The sequence below is a fragment of the Solea senegalensis genome, linkage group LG1 (genome assembly GCF_019176455.1).
Source record: "Solea senegalensis isolate Sse05_10M linkage group LG1, IFAPA_SoseM_1, whole genome shotgun sequence".
Taxonomy (NCBI): domain Eukaryota; kingdom Metazoa; phylum Chordata; class Actinopteri; order Pleuronectiformes; family Soleidae; genus Solea; species Solea senegalensis.
In genome coordinates this window covers 32,304,739-32,320,769 of record NC_058021.1, presented here as the reverse complement: position 1 = coordinate 32,320,769, position 16,031 = coordinate 32,304,739, and the positions used below count along the sequence as shown (strand labels likewise).

Genomic DNA, 16,031 nt, shown 5'->3' with positions numbered 1-16,031 from the left:
TTGAGCCGTATCTCTCTTTGCTGGCCTGTATCTCAGTGAAGGATGGGTCTATATGAATGGGCGACATCTGATTGGCTTCCAATAGATAGATCCAATTCAATAACCAATAGGAGGACGTCTCGAAAAATTTGATTTACAGCTTTGTTAGCCAATGAGAAGCAGCAGAACGCCCGGATGTGACGCGACTGCCTCAGGATAGGATAATGCTTCCCCTAGTGTCCTTACGTCAGCTAGAGACGCCCGGAATGTTTTGAATGTAACACAGGAAGTCCGTCTGACCAGACAGAGCATTGTTTGCAATGAAAAATTGGATATTTTGTGGCTTTGATCTGTAGCGCGTTGTCGTAGACTGCTTTGCCGTATCGGAGCGATATATCCAGAAATGCGGCGAAAAGCGCAGAGTGGGTTGATGCAGTGGTACGAAGTGATATGTAGTTCATTCATTTAGTTGTTATTTGAGCTATGTTTGTCATATTTAAATATTGTCTTTCAGGATTCACTTTTTTCGTGATACTTCTTCACAAATTGTTTGCGCAGACTCTGTCAGGGTCTCCCAATTAGGGGGCCGCCGAGTTTAAGGGGTAATTTTCTATCCACCAAATATGAGTTTAACCCTTAGGAGTATGGAGGACGGAAAGTGCCGAAATTAAATAAATAAATACACCATTAAATATATAATTCATTCATTAATTAAATAATAAACGCTGCGTTTGTGTGTGTATCTGGGTCATTACCTCGTTTATGAAACCCTAAAGTTTCAGAACAAACAGTTCAGCCACTGCTGAGAAAATAGGGTTTTATTGTATAATTGTTCCTCGTTTGCAGCAACTAGGAGGATTTTAACCAGGAAAACAAGTTAATATATGTAAGTAGGCCTCCATAACTAACACCTATGTGCGAAACAAGCATTCGATGTCACCTTTAAATAAATAAATACACCATTAAATAATTAAATGTGTCATTACAATCTCCAAAATACAATTTTTTATTTATTTAATTTATTTCACTATTTAATTAATTATTTCCTGGTCCATGTTGCAGTGCATCATTAATTTATTTTATCCGTCAAACTCCATCAAAGTCAGTGGGCGGGGCTAACGCTGATCTAGTCTGATTCATTACTTTGGTCCGAAGTAGCATGCCTGGAAAAAGCCATGTATCCCCGAATTATATTCATATTACTTTAAATTAGTCAATCTTTAAAGCTACATCAGCCTGAAATATACATATAAAAAACATATCATATTTTTTTTTATTTGAACCCTATGAAGGCCAGTATGTTTACTGGCCTTCTCCACTGTTTTGTAAATCTAAAAACTAATGTTTAATTTAAAAAAAAAGTCCAGAACCTCTTAAGGGTCAAACTCATATTTGGTTGATAGAAAGTTACCGACGTATAAACACTATCATAAAAGAGCAAAATTACATAGTGTACTCAACTGTGAATGTGTGTGGAAGTGTCTGACAGATAAACAGTAGACTTTCTCATAAACTTTGATTAAAATGTAGTTTTTTCTTTCACCAGCAGTGTTGCCCCCTTGTGGTTAATCTACCCTCGTGAACATTCTTATGTCCTGGTTAGCTTCAACCGGCAAACAAAATGATTGTGTCAACTTTCTTTATACAGACTTTGGAAAGAATAAGAGTGAAACAGTTGGAAATGCTGACAAAAAAAAAACAAGTCAGTGAGAAAAGTAAAAAGGATGATTTTGAATCACCTTTTTTTATTGTGGATTATTTTTTGGCCACTTAAAGGTAGCTGAACATCTAACACTGTTTCACTGCAATATTAAAATTTTAATGTTTCTGGCATATTAGCAGAAAAAATAAGTTTGCTCAATGCCACACACAGGCCCAGTGTAAACAGGGGAGTAGTTGTATATCAGCGCGTTCCTCTCCTCCTCCTCTGATTCAAATCTGTGGAAGTTATTCCTGGCTGCGGCAAGGAAAGAAAACAATACTAGACATAAACATCAAAAACAAAAAAAAATAATGCTGCACTCTTCGTACCTTCACCAACAAAGAACTCTGCCATGAGGAACGTGGTCTTGACTGCTGAGGGACAGTGTGCAACAGCAGGCTTTGACCATTCAAATGCATTTTTTTCTGGGTGCCACTGAACAGCATAAATTGGATAATCATACGCTGCAGAAAGGTGAACAAAGAATATGCTCAATTTAATGTTGTTTTGTTTATCTGTGTGCAGACAAATGTGATGCCACATTAAACTTACCTTCCACTGTGGACACAAACTCAACTTCTCCATCCGTATTCGTGTTAAGAACTTTGTAGAACTTCTTCAGTTTCTCATTTGAGTTGAAGCTCTAAAAGAAAAAGATGGAGTTGCTGTGTTGACAGAGTCTGACTGAACCACTTTCTAACTGTAATAGTAATGAATGACTTACAGATAATGGCAGACTCAACTGGTGGTTGTGTTGTGACAGCGGCTCATTAGTCAGATCTTTGATAATTTCATCTGGAAAGCCACTGTACAACCGGCTGTCTTTAGCATCTAGAGAAGAGCATTCATGTTATAATTTATACACGCAAAGAAGATCCACCTTTCCATCTGACATTAAACTTATTAAACAGTCTCCTTAAAAAGTATACTGCTGCTTTAACATCAATATGTCTCTTTTGATTAAGTGATAGATATGAAGACAAATCCATACCCTCAGTGAAGGTCAGAGGCAATAATACACCAAATGTGTTGGTCCCTGAGAAAAAGTCTTCTCCACATGTCAAAATAGACAGCATATTTAATCCTAGACATGTGCCCCACACAGGAAAGTAGTCGCCTTTCTTGTTCGCCTGAAACATCAAAAATTATGAAACTTTTCACATCAACAAATATTTTAAGCTGGTCCTCCTCTTCTTTTGGCTTCTCCTGAACCTTTTCTGTTGTCTTCCCTTTTCCTCCTGCCTTCCTCTCTTCACTGTCTCCAGAGCTGCCCTCACTTCCTCCTTATTAATCCTCTGCACTTCCTGCGGCACTATTTCCCCCTTCTCAAAATACTATTTTTACTTTTTCGTGCATTTCCATCTCTGTTCTTAATCCCCAAAATATTTCAAGCTTGTGACTTTGTATAAAAACACATGAATAATATTAATAAATCTTACCTCAATAGCAAGGTCATAAAAGATCTTTGCAGACCTTGCATAAGCAGATGAGGTGCAGTTTACACATCCACCTGGGAAATAGACCCTAAACAAAATACAAACATTAAGTCAGAGGTTATTAATGTTAAGTTATGTTCTAATTCTTATACACTAGATATTTTAGGTGATTGTTTCACAACATCACATGTATTTACCCATTAATGGAGTTAAACAGTCTCTTGTACTCCTCCACAGTCTGGTGAATCCTGTACAAATTTAAACAGAAGGAAGTCAAACATGCCTGAACAGGGCTTTGTACTAACTATTCCAAACTGAATTCTAGCAAACTAGGAGATACTGCACTAGTGCGCACCACCACATGTGTCATCAGTGTGTAAAGCAGTCAGGTCGTAACTGATGCTTACTTGATAGGGACAACCCTTGCCCCTCCGGACTCCAGGAATTTCACATGAGTTGCTAAAATTTTAGATGTCTGGTTTGGTGTAGGATTAGTAACTTCTTGAGCCACGATACCTTTAAAAAAATAAAAACAAAAGTGAAACTCCTTATTACAACAAGTAATATTTTCTGATTGAAAAATGACAACACCAAAAAGGAGGTGGTTCAGCTGGCCATTCACATCATATGACAGTTCATAACATGGTATAACCTAAGATGAGAAGATCAACTTACCGATGATGGGTCTGTCATTTCTCTTGGGTGAAGAATTCATCGGGAGAGACATGTTGCTGAACTTTACTTTTTGCTACTCGTCCTAGTGTCACTGGCCCAAAATATTTCCACAATATTTGGTTCAGTACTTGCCACTGTGCTACACTTGGAAACAATGCACACAGGCAGACTCAGGAATCTAATGACAACCTCAGACTGCACCCTCACTAAGGCATGCTGTGGTTTATTGGGCATCTGTGTTTGTGTTAACTGAGTCTCCTCCTTGTTTGGGCGCCTCCCAGTTTTTTTGCACCTGAGGATGTTTTCTAAGGGAAAACATCACTCGAGGGAAGTGTCGCAAGGAGGAAGCGTGTGTTGAGTTGAGTGTGTGTGTCATGAAAGATCTTCAGGTGCAAAGCCTCTGCACCCTTCCTCCACAGGCAAGCACATTGCCTTCCAGCATTGTCTGATATGTCTCCCTCTTCCGCTCAAAGACCTCCTCCATCTGCTCTTCCCACGGCACAGTAACCGCTAACTAAATACATCCTGTAAAATTGCGTCATGTGTATGCACAGTGAGCGTGCGCTGTGTGTTTGGGTTTATCTTGCCATAGGCTGCTTTAACATGACAAGTATTTGTTATCATGCAGGGCCTGATCTCTTTTTGACGAATCCAAATCAGAGCAAAGTTAAAAATGAATTAATTTTATTTACAAAAAGAAAACTGATGATCACTGATGTTTCATAACATTGTTTGACTGGAGAAACCTGTGACTGCCAGGAATGGGCTGGTTGACAACCAGGAAGAGTTTAGTGACAACTGGAGAGACAGCTAACTGGGGTGGCATGGGTTAGCATCCCTACCCTGCACCTCCTGTGAAGGAGAACCCAAACAAGCTACAGAAAAAGCAAAGGAGGACCCCGGGAGTATGAGCACCCCAGCTGGACAGATGTAAGGTTAACGAACAACAGCAATGGACATGACGTCTGAAAAGAGAAGGATCAAGTGGCCTCAAGCCTCTAAAACATCAGAGTAGCAGACGTTTGATGAGGATGTGGTGCTGGAAGCAACAGCCAAAGGGGATGTGGAGAAGAGGCTGCAGACCATGACAACCATCATAGTGTGCATGGCAGTCGAGAGGTTCGGTGTTGAAGAAGAAAGGGGAGCCTATTGAGTTGCTGCCCAAAAGCTCTAGGGGAAGGCGGATACCGCTGACATCATGACCAGGTGCTCAAAACCATCGCAGAGAGCTTCTGTAGCGCTATCACCAACTGCTGAAGGTCCAAACTCATGAAGCATCCATCAGCTTCATCTGCGCTGGACAGGAGCCAAAGAGAACACCTAAAGGAACATCAGGACTTCTCAACACTGCACAGCACTTGCAACTGACGGTGGACCGAGGCAGGCAACGTGGCAAAGTGTCCACAGCATGTTGTCAAGGATGTTGTTTCATGACACACACACTCAACTCAACGCACGCTTCCTCCTTGCGACACTTCCCTCAAGTGATGTTTTCCCTCATTAGAAAACATCCTCAGGTGCAAAAAAACTGGGAGGCGCCCAAACAAGGAGGAGACTGAGTTAACACAAACACAGACGCCCAATAAACCACAGCATGCCTTAGTGAGGGTGCAGTCTGAGGTTGTCATTAGATTCCTGAGTCTGCCTGTGTGCATTGTTTCCAAGTGTAGCACAGTGGCAAGTACTGAACCAAATATTGTGGAAATATTTTGGGCCAGTGACACTAGGACGAGCAGCAAAAAGTAAAGTCCAGCAACATGTCTCTCCCGATGAATTCTTCACCCAAGAGAAATGACAGACCCATCATCGGTAAGTTGATCTTCTCATCTTAGGTTATACCATGTTATGAACTGTCATATGATGTGAATGGCCAGCTGAACCACCTCCTTTTTGGTGTTGTCAATTTTCAATCAGAAAATATTACTTGTTGTAATAAGGATTTTCACTTTTACATGTAATTATTAAAACTTGCCATGTTTTTATTTTTTTAAAGGTATCTTGGCTCAAGAAGCTACTAATCCTAAACCAAATCAGACATCTCACATGTTTGCAAATCATGTGAAATTCCTGGAGTCCGGAGGGGCAAGGGTTGTCCCTATCAAGTAAGCATCAGTTACGACCTGACTGCTTTACACACTGACGACACATGTGGTGGTGCGCACTAGTTTGCTAGAATTCAGTTTAGAATAGTTTGTACAAAGCCCTGTTCGGGCATGTTTGACTTCCACTTCTGTTTAAATTTGTACAGGATTCACCAGACTGTGGAGGAGTACAAGAGACTGTTCAACTCCATTAATGGGTAAATACATGTGCTGTTGGGCCACACGGTGGTATAGTGGTTAGCCCTGGTTGGAACAAGGGCCTTTCTGCATGGAGTTTGCATGTTCTCCCCGTGTGTGCGTGGGTTCTTTCCGGGTTCTCCGGCTTCCTCCCACAGTCCAAAAACATGCAATGTGGGGATTAGGTGAATTGGACACTCTAAATTGACGGTAGGAGTGAGTGTGAGAGTGAATGGTTATTTGTCTCTAGTTGTGTGTGTGGCCCTGCGATGGACTGGCGAACTGTCCAGGGTGTACCCCGCCTATCACCCGATGTAGCTGAGATTGGCACAGCACCCCCCGCGACCCTCTGGTGGAGGATAAAGCAGTAGATGATGACTGACTGACATGTGCTGTTGTGAAACACTTACCTAAAATATCTAGTGTATAAGAATTAGAACATGACATCACATTTCGTTAATAATCTCTCATTTAATGTTTGTATTTTGTTTAGGGTCTATTTCCCAGGTGGACGTTTAAGCTGCACCTCATCTGCTTATGCAAGGTCTGCAAAGATCTTTTATGACCTTGCTATTGAGGTAAGAAATGTTTCAGTGATTAAGGACAGAGATGGAAATGTGCTAGCAAGTAAAAACAGTATTTTGAGAAGGGGAAATAATGCCTCAGGAAGTACAGAGGATTAATAAGGAGGAAGTGAGGGCAGCTCTGGAGACAGTGAAGAGTGGAAGGTCCGGAGGAGATGTGGAAATGTCGAGGAGAAGAAAGCTATGGACTTTTGCCAATTCAGTTTAACACGAGAGAGAAGGTCAGAAGTGTCCTTGTTGATCGAATGGAGACCTGCCATGAAGTGGCACTGTGTAAAAGAAGAGAGGCAGAGTTGAAGATGCTGAAATTTTCGTTGAGAGTGACCAAGATGGACACCATTAGAAATTAGCATATTCAAGGAAAAGGGAAAACCACAGAGAAGGTTCAGGAGAAGCCAAAAGAAGAAGAAGTGGACCAGCTTGAAATGTTTGTTGATTTCTGTGATGTTTCAGGCGAACAAGAAAGGCGACTACTTTCCTGTGTGGGGCACATGTCTAGGATTAAATATGCTGTCTATTTTGACATGTGGAGAAGACTTTTTCTCAGGGACCAACACATTTGGTGTATTATTGCCTCTGACCTTCACTGAGGGTATGGATTTGTCTTCATATCTATCACTTAATCAAAAGAGACATATTGATGTTAAAGCAGCAGTATACTTTTTAAGGAGACTGTTTAATAAGTTTAATGTCAGATGGTTGTTTCAAGACAAAGGTGGATCTTCTTTGCGTGTATAAATTATAACATGAATGCTCTTCTCTAGATGCTAAAGACAGCCGGTTGTACAGTGGCTTTCCAGATGAAATCATCAAAGATCTGACTAATGAGCCGCTGTCACAACACAACCACCGGTGGAGTCTGCCATTATCTGTAGGTCATTCATTACTATTACAGTTAGAAAATGGTTCAGTCAGACTCTGTCAACAAAGCAACTCCATCTTTTTCTTTTAGAGCTTCAACTCAAATGAGAAACTGAAGAAGTTCTACAAAGTTCTTAACACGAATACGGATGGAGAAGTTGAGTTTGTGTCCACAGTGGAAGGTAAGTTTAATGTGGCATCACATTTGTCTGCACACAGATAAACAAAACAACATTAAATTGAGCATATTCTTTGTTCACCTTTCTGCAGCGTATGATTATCCAATTTATGCGGTTCAGTGGCACCCAGAAAAAAATGCATTTGAATGGTCAAAGCCTGCTATTGCACACTGTCCCTCAGCAGTCAAGACCTCATTCCTCATGGCAGAGTTCTTTGTTGGTGAAGGTACGAAGAGTGCAGCATTATTTTGGTGCTTTATTAGTAGTCAGTCACTGCATAATAGTGTTTTTTGATATTTATCTCTGGCACTGCTTTCTTTCCCTGCTGCAGCCAGGAAGAACTTCCACAAATTTGAATCAGAGGAGGAGGAGCAGAAAGCACTGATATACAACTACTCTCCTATTTACACTGGGCCTGTGTGTGGCTTTGAGCAAACCTATTTTTTCTGCTGATATCCTGGAAACATTATAATGTTAATATTATTACATTACATTACATGTCATTTAGCAGACACTTTTATCCAAAGCGACTTACAAGGGAATTGAGTACAACCTGCTAGGGGTGAACTTGCGAGTTGCGACCATGAAGTCTATTGCACACAGGGTACCGGTCTTAAACACTGAGCCACTCCACCCATATTACATATTACAATATTACAGTAATACAATGTTAAATGTTCAGCTTGCAGCATATTCTGTTGCCTCCAAGTGGCCGAAAATAAAGAATCCACAATAAAAAAAGACGAGTCAAAAACATTGAAGGCTGATAAAATATCTATTTTTTTTTATTCTAACATGTACCTTCATGCCACAATTTGCTGTTAATCTCCTATGCTTTGGATAACAAAGTTAAGCATCTGCGAAAAGTCCTCAACCACAGGCAAGAAAGTTCAACGTTGCCAATGGCATATTAAAAAGTCCACTTTCAACTCAAGTCAAGGACAGCAACAAGAGAACTGAAATGAAAAGTCAAATGTAATTTCCAAAATGCTTTATGCACAAATAACACCCAGGTAATATTGTTTCATTTTTTTTGTTTTCATTTTTTTTTCTTTTTAAGAATAAAATGATGTTTGAATAACATTTACACATCAAGCTGACGAGACTGGGTTCTCAATCACGATACTACTGGAAATGTAGTTTATGCAGTCAAGTAAGGAACATTCAAGATGTCAAAATCACCATGTGGACCTGATCAGGGATAATGCTGCAAATGATTTCTTGCCATGCATGGAAACAAATGACAAAAAGAAAAAAGAAAAAAGAATGACCATGAAATTTAAAACCAAACGTGTGCCTCAGGAATTCATTTTGTATTATGTACTTCCATGACTTTCCATGACTGAAGCTAACGACATGTTTTCCATATTTTTATCTACAAATGCATAAATACCCAGGTAATAACGCTACTTTTAACAGCTCCCTGCCTTCAACCGTGTACAACGTAGTCACAGACATCACTCACTCTTCACTTTCCTTAAGCAATGATGCATGCAGTTACTGTACACATACACTTTAGCTCTGTGTTGTCATCATTTGGTATCAGAGATACAGTTTTTGTCTGACCTTCAGAAATCCCTTTATTGTTTCTGCACAGAGCGTTAGCTTGTGAAACTATAGCGCTTAATGATGCGGGAAATGTACTTTTTCCAGTTTCTTGTTGACACCAAACGCTTGTCTGTTAAATATTAAATTACAGCCGTTAATCAAATAGTGTAGCTTTGCTTAGCATAACGACTAGCACGTGAGTTTGCCCCCAAAAATAACACAGTCAAGTCAAGGTACGAGCTAAACCAGAAGCCAAGATGAGTTAGTTGGTAGATTTTTCTACTTTCGGACAAAGCTAAACTAGCTTTAGCACAGTGTCGGCACTGAGCTCATTGGCATGCTACATGCTAGTCATCCTGTTCAGACTAGCTTGTGGAAATTTAGGTAAACAAGGAAAAAGAGCAATACATTCGATTTTAATGGTTGCAGGGATTTAAAAAAGCTAGTCCAGTGTGATAAGATCAATGCATTTGCTCCAAAAATAAAGTTTAAAACAGTCAATGTACTTAGCTATGCTCTTATTAAACCAGAGGCTAAGAGGAGCTTGTTGGCAGGTTTTACTACCTTTAGACAAAAACTAAACTAGCTTTACTGTGGTCTTTATGCTAAGCTAGTTGGCTGTTACTTCATATTTATCATGACAGAAATTAGTGGTATTAATCACAAATAAATACTTGTTATTCCTTTAAAATTTGACTTCTAGCAGTCTGTTAATGTTGTCCCACAGCAGGATGTTTTCTGACAAAGTAAGGCACGGCGACTGAAAACTCAATGCTTCCGTCTATGAAGCCCATTTGTTAAAACCGATAAAAATGGACGCCAATAAACCTTTAAATAAATAAGCCTTTTCTTTCCATTCGGAACGTTTTGCCAGTTTAGAGAATTCTGAAACACACAATGAGGCAGCGTGATGAAACCAACGTCAGGGCAAACGTGAATACCTGAAAGGAAAACAGAACTGTAGTAGCAGAGTGAATGTTTTGTGTGCTATTTTACATACTGTAAGAACAACAGACACAACCACAGTCCAACATGGAAAGTTCTTCACAACTTTAAAAATAGTAACATTTCGTGTATCCACACACTTTTCAGACACCCCATAGAAACACTGCCAGCCAGTGTTTTTCACCAGGTGTCCGATTTTTCAGAAATTTACAAGCCCACGAGTTCTGTGCTACGCAGTGGTTCCTTCTCCTCACAGCTTCAAAGTCTTGTGTGAGAGCAGACACTTTCTGTCTCACTCCACTGCTTTTTGAGGAGCTGGTCCATTCGGGCTGAGAGAAGACTGCTTGTTGTTTAATCGATCAGTATATTCCACGACATCATGTCAAGTCACCAGTCTTTGTTGGCTCCCTGCAGGGCCTTGTGAATTCAAAGTCGGGGCACAAAATTAGGAAGGTCGGATGGATGTGAAGTAGATCCGTCGTCTGCTGGAAGAGCAGTCTCTGGTTCAACATGGACATGGAAGGGGTCAGGGGGAGTCCAAATGCAAACCAAAATAAATGGAAAGAGAGGACATGAGTAGCATTTGGGGGACAATTGGGTGCCAGTGTTGTGGTTCTATGACTGTATAGGTGGGGAGACTTTGGGGCATGGGAGGCCTACAAGGCCAAACTAACCCTCGTCTTCACTCTCTTCCTCCAGAGCCTCTTCAAACACTCTTTCTGGTAGCCTGAAGCATTCCTCGAAGAAGTTCACCAGGGACTGACTGAGGTGCTGCCGTGTTGCTTCACTGTGAATGAAGTGGCCTTCGTCTGGATAGATCTGGAACACAAAGAAATAAGGTGAGAACATGTAATGGTAGATCACCTGAGATGGCACGCTTTGTCAACCAACCAGCACTAAGCGTGATAGTAAAGGTCATTAAAGGTCCAGTGTACGTTTTTGGCAGTAATTGTTTCTATAAGAGCATCATCGCTTTAAAATAAATGGAAACAACAACTGTTCAATATGAGCTTAAAGGATTATAACACAACATGATATCACCAGAAAGATAGTCATGATAACATTTTGCAGTAAAAGACGTTGTTTTGAATTGGAATGATGTATAATTCATATTAAAAACACAGTCATGATGCAAAGTAAATCTATTAATATCAAAAACAGACCCTAAAATTAGGTAAATAACACTTGGACAACTGTAGTAGGGCCGCATGTTTGACAGACTAACCTTCTTTTATTTACATCAGGGCAAGGACCTTGCAAATCTGGAAATAGACCCAATTGAATGCATTATACTATATGCTTTTTTGTAGTTATGGGGAAACCAAGAATGTTTGGCCAGTGACAGTTTTTCAACTTTCATAGCTATAATATAGAGGTGTATTTCTACAATCAAGAGACCCCTTTGTGAATGTAAATATAGAGAGTATATATTACACTTTGTGCTAAAACATCTACTAGAATCTGGAACCGGCTTCTCTTGTGAGATGAATCCAACATTAACTTGTACCAGAAGGATTGCAATTTAAGAGAAATTAGATTGAAATGAAGTGTTATGGAGAATTAATCTTTGCGTTTGTAAGAAAGTTTGGACTTGAGGGATTTTAATATGTGTGTTGAAGCTCAAAGTCTACACTTCACTGATATTGCAATGGCTTTGTTTCACATCCACTGTGATGGAATCAGAAAAAAAAAAAAACTGTCCCTGTCCAAAGACAAAACTGTATCTTACTGCACATTTAAGCACAGTTTGTGTAGAAACTGCACTTAAATTAGAGCGAGCGTGAGCTTCGAGTCATCATGTTTACTTGTGTTGAACTGGCGGCAACTGGAGGTTAATGCACGCGTGAGCACATTGACCTGTCGACTGCTCGATAATGAGCTCTGATGAACACTGAGCTGCTGTACAGTGAGGCTTAATTGGATTAGTGCCGGTGTAAATGCAAGACAGCCAAGGAGGCCAGTTCTCGTAAGCTCATTATGTGAAATGAAGGCATTGTTAGCACTTAATCCTCCTCTGGCGGTGGGATCACAGAGCCCTTAAAGGTGGAAGAAAAAAAAAAACCCAGAGCAGTGAAAATGGAATAATTGGAAAAAAAAACCCCACTTACCTGTAAAGTGTAGTTGGCCTTTTCATTGATGAGCTGTGCAATGAATTTCGCTGTATGTTGGAAATGAACTTTTTCTGTTGAGACAGAACAAATGTCCTTTTTGTGTATTCTTTTTCTTTTCCATTAATATTATTATTTTGTCTCCATCACTCACCATCAGCGGTCGGATGGATGATTAAAAACTTCTTGTCCATAAACTGAGATGCTCTGTGCGCTAGATTTGCCATCTGAGGATTAAAGACACGTGTGCAGACAGAGTGAATCAGCTGGACGTTACAATAATTATCCCAAATGGAATCTGAACATATAACAATTGTGATTTCATCTCACCGTGTAAGCTCTTGGATCAGGCTTTGGGAGTCCTAGATATCGTTCTGAAAACGCAGAGGCTAGAGGCAAAAGAGAGGGTTGGATTATTACGTTTCTCCTGCATTTAAATCTAATTTCACACTAATAACAAGGCCGGTCCATCACTCCTATCAGTCCTGTGGTCAATTTGAATAACATATAATGATAAGAATACCCCTCTTAAGGTATTTCTGCCTTCCATATTCAAATATATTCACTACATCTACATATTCTTCAGCGGACCGACCTCATTTTCGATTCCACACTCATACGGTGTCGCGACCGCGTCTGTCACCTTGCTCCGGAAAAAGCGAGAAAATTCAAATGGATGAGAAATTTGTCACATGGAGGGAAAAAAAACCCCTCAAAAACGCCTCCTCATTAATTTGCAGTTTCCTGACTCGGGTGCGTGTAGAGAAACAAGAAGTGTCGTCGCTCTCAACTCACACAACTCTGATTTTCACACATTTTTATTCCTCAGGTAGCCGACGTGAGGCCGCTGTCATTATCTCAGTTTGATTGGCTTCTCAGCGTACCAGCGCCATCATGCTGATAAGGTAAACAAGGTTGTTTTTTTTTATTTCATATGTATGTATAACATAGTGAAATCACATCCAGCAGTCGGGGTAAAGATGCTAGTTTTCTAGGCAATAGTTCCATTATTTTGTCCCACCTCCCTGCCTTTCTCCGCTTCCCGACAGCCAGATCATCTGCCACAGCCTGATTGGTTATGCACAAATACTGTATTAGACTATATATATATGTACTATATATTAAACAGATGCCAACTTCTTACCATATAATTCAAAGTCTGTAATGGGCGACAGGACAGCTCCACATTTCACAGGCGACTCCTCGCCACTGACCAACAAGCTGGTCACATACCCGCCGTACACCTGAAGCAAAACAGACACAGCAGTTAAAATAATAACTAGGACTGCACGCAGTCATGATAGGGCCCTCGCGTCCCCCATGCAACTCGGGGGAGGGTGCAAATTGCCAAAATGGATGCCAATATTCTAAAATGGCCGACTTCCTGTGGAGTCGAGGCTATGGTTACGGTTGACTTTTTTGTTCATCTTGGTCTATAACATCTTCCAACCAAGTTTCGGGAAATTCGGTGGAACTCAAATAATAATAATGATTATAATGATTTATATAACAAAGAAAAAAAAGTGTCGTTAAGGATTAGGAACTATCTCTCGTACAATTTCTCAGTGGATATTATTTAAAACGTCTCTCTTGCATTAAAATCACTTCCAAAAGGCCCAATCTGTGGTGACACAGTATGTTCACACCTGTTTCCTCTGGTTGAAACAGGTGTTTTCACATTATCGCCACTGAACAGCTAAAGCTATCCTTACCTTCCCAAAAGCCCCAACTCTGGTTCCGTCAACATAGGGCTCTTTCAAAATAAGACTGCAATAGATCAAAAAATTGTTTTTAATTAGGCGCACAATATTTATCCACATTTATCTACAGTATTTAGATTCTAGAAGTGAGGAAATACATACTTCTTTTAACTTTATATCACAATTTTTGAATTTCCCCTGTTTAATTGCTTTCATATATTTTTTTCAGCACAGCATATCAGCAATCTGATTAAATTATTATTGGTTTTTTATTTTCATCAACTTTATAAACAAATCTGAGCAAAGTATTACTTTGTGAAAATTGGACATACTTCAATACATCCAAAGTTCACTTGGCTCATTTTTATGAAAAAATATAAAAGAAAAACTGTGTATTTTGTGTAGGTAAATAAAATTCTCCATTTAACTCTGCTCAAATTAGACTTTTTTCAGCATCCAAACAGCTGTTCATCACCAGTTTCCTCTGTTTATTTCAGTTTTGACGCCACACATACTTGAGTGCATCCTTCTGGTCCTGTTCCTCGTACACGCCCAGTTTCTTCTGGACGCGGTGCAGCAGGTTGGTTCCCTGGAAGCCGCTTCCTCGTCCGTCGCAGCGCACCACGATGGCGCCGAAGCTGCTCACCAGCACCGTGGCCCAGTCCATCAGGAACTGCTCCGACACCATCTGACCACCGGGTGTCCCATCGCTGCACATGAGCAACCACAGACGAGCACAAATGAAAAGCAAAAGCAAAAATGACATTTAAATCCAGTTTTCGATACTTTGCCATTGACGAGGACGAGGATTTCCTTGTGTAGTATTTTGGACTTCGAATGGATGGAATGGAAACGGGGAACAGACAAACTAAAGAGGTCTTTTACTTTGAAGAGACGGAGCACTGACGGAGCGGAGATTCACCAGCTGTAGTGGGACGTAGAATCTTACTTAAAAAGATATCTTAAAACAAAAAAAAAAGATCTGCTCAGTGGTAGAAATTATAATGTGTATGTAATAGTACCAAACTTGCTGCCATCTGCTGGATAATTCATGTCCTTTAGAAACCCTGCTTCAAAACCCTGAGAGTTTTTAGTATCCTCATATAGTGTGAATCGTAGTGTCGCTGTGAAAACGTGCCCATACTCACACGAGCAGCAGCAGCGGGTAGTGTGACGTTTCCATGAAGCCTGCAGGTTTGAGGATCTGCATGGACAAGGCTGGAACACAGACACACTGCAAGGTTAGACAGACAGACAGACAGACAGATAGACGACTTTATTGATCCCTTTGGGAGGTTCCCTCGGGGAAATTAACATTATCGGGTTATTATCGTTATCGAAAAGTCTGTTTGATTGCTCGTCTGCTTTCGTTTGACCATCCTTTTGTGTGAAATATGCGACGCGTCTGTCACAGTTCAGTCACCCTCATCCCCTGCAATCAGCCCAGCATGTATTCACCAACCCCACAGTCATCCTCCCGTTACAATATCATAAATATTAAGTCAAAGGCTTCTCTCACATGTACTGTTTTTTCCTTTTTAAGTTTGTTTTTCTTGTTAACAAACAGGATATTTGTGCCACGTACTGTAGTCGTCCATGTTGATCTCCTTGTATTCCACTGTGGGCATCTGCATGGAGTCCAAAGTCAGCCTTAAGTTCTCGTTGCTCTCCAGTTGGTCAACTTCTGAAATACCTACACACGCACATACACAAAAAAACACCAGTCATTGAGTCCATGTTTACAGTTCCAAGCTTGAGAATCAGAGATGGCTGACTACCCCATTTACATACTATACTATGATTTTTTTTGACCCATTTTGAACGGCATACTATACTATGACTTTTTGTCTCATTTTGGACAACATACTAAAATATGACTTTTTTGAATGATTTTGGACGACATACTATACTATGACTTTTCTGAACGATTTTGGACGACATACTATACTATGACTTTTTTGACCGATTTAGGATGACATGCCATACTATGACTTTTTTGATTGATTTTGAACGACATACTATAGTATGACTTTTT

The 16,031-nt window shown here is 40.2% G+C and overlaps 3 protein-coding genes across 3 annotated transcripts; 1 reads left to right on the top strand and 2 right to left on the bottom strand.

The window, feature by feature from the left end:
• Window positions 1-1,686: 1,686 nt before the first annotated feature.
• LOC122780800 (gamma-glutamyl hydrolase-like) lies at window positions 1,687-4,039 on the bottom strand. The gene is made up of 9 exons (XM_044044113.1): window positions 3,793-4,039; window positions 3,525-3,633; window positions 3,315-3,365; window positions 3,121-3,205; window positions 2,673-2,811; window positions 2,406-2,512; window positions 2,234-2,324; window positions 2,011-2,145; window positions 1,687-1,936 (listed from the first exon to the last, which is right to left on the bottom strand). The coding sequence occupies exons 1-9, from the start codon at window positions 3,842-3,844 to the stop codon at window positions 1,815-1,817; spliced, it is 891 nt and encodes a 296-aa protein (XP_043900048.1). The 5' UTR covers window positions 3,845-4,039; the 3' UTR covers window positions 1,687-1,814.
• A 1,336-nt stretch (window positions 4,040-5,375) lies between these two features.
• On the top strand, window positions 5,376-8,216 carry LOC122780804 (gamma-glutamyl hydrolase-like). The gene is made up of 9 exons (XM_044044126.1): window positions 5,376-5,601; window positions 5,786-5,894; window positions 6,041-6,091; window positions 6,565-6,649; window positions 7,109-7,247; window positions 7,420-7,526; window positions 7,608-7,698; window positions 7,787-7,921; window positions 8,027-8,216. The coding sequence occupies exons 1-9, from the start codon at window positions 5,550-5,552 to the stop codon at window positions 8,146-8,148; spliced, it is 891 nt and encodes a 296-aa protein (XP_043900061.1). The 5' UTR covers window positions 5,376-5,549; the 3' UTR covers window positions 8,149-8,216.
• A 241-nt stretch (window positions 8,217-8,457) lies between these two features.
• On the bottom strand, window positions 8,458-15,808 carry LOC122782273 (dipeptidyl aminopeptidase-like protein 6). Its single transcript, XM_044046565.1, has 9 exons — window positions 15,582-15,808; window positions 15,145-15,214; window positions 14,512-14,706; window positions 14,009-14,063; window positions 13,441-13,540; window positions 12,627-12,685; window positions 12,451-12,523; window positions 12,297-12,370; window positions 8,458-11,007 (listed from the first exon to the last, which is right to left on the bottom strand). The coding sequence occupies exons 1-9, from the start codon at window positions 15,628-15,630 to the stop codon at window positions 10,858-10,860; spliced, it is 825 nt and encodes a 274-aa protein (XP_043902500.1). The 5' UTR covers window positions 15,631-15,808; the 3' UTR covers window positions 8,458-10,857.
• Between the last annotated feature and the right edge of the window lie 223 nt (window positions 15,809-16,031).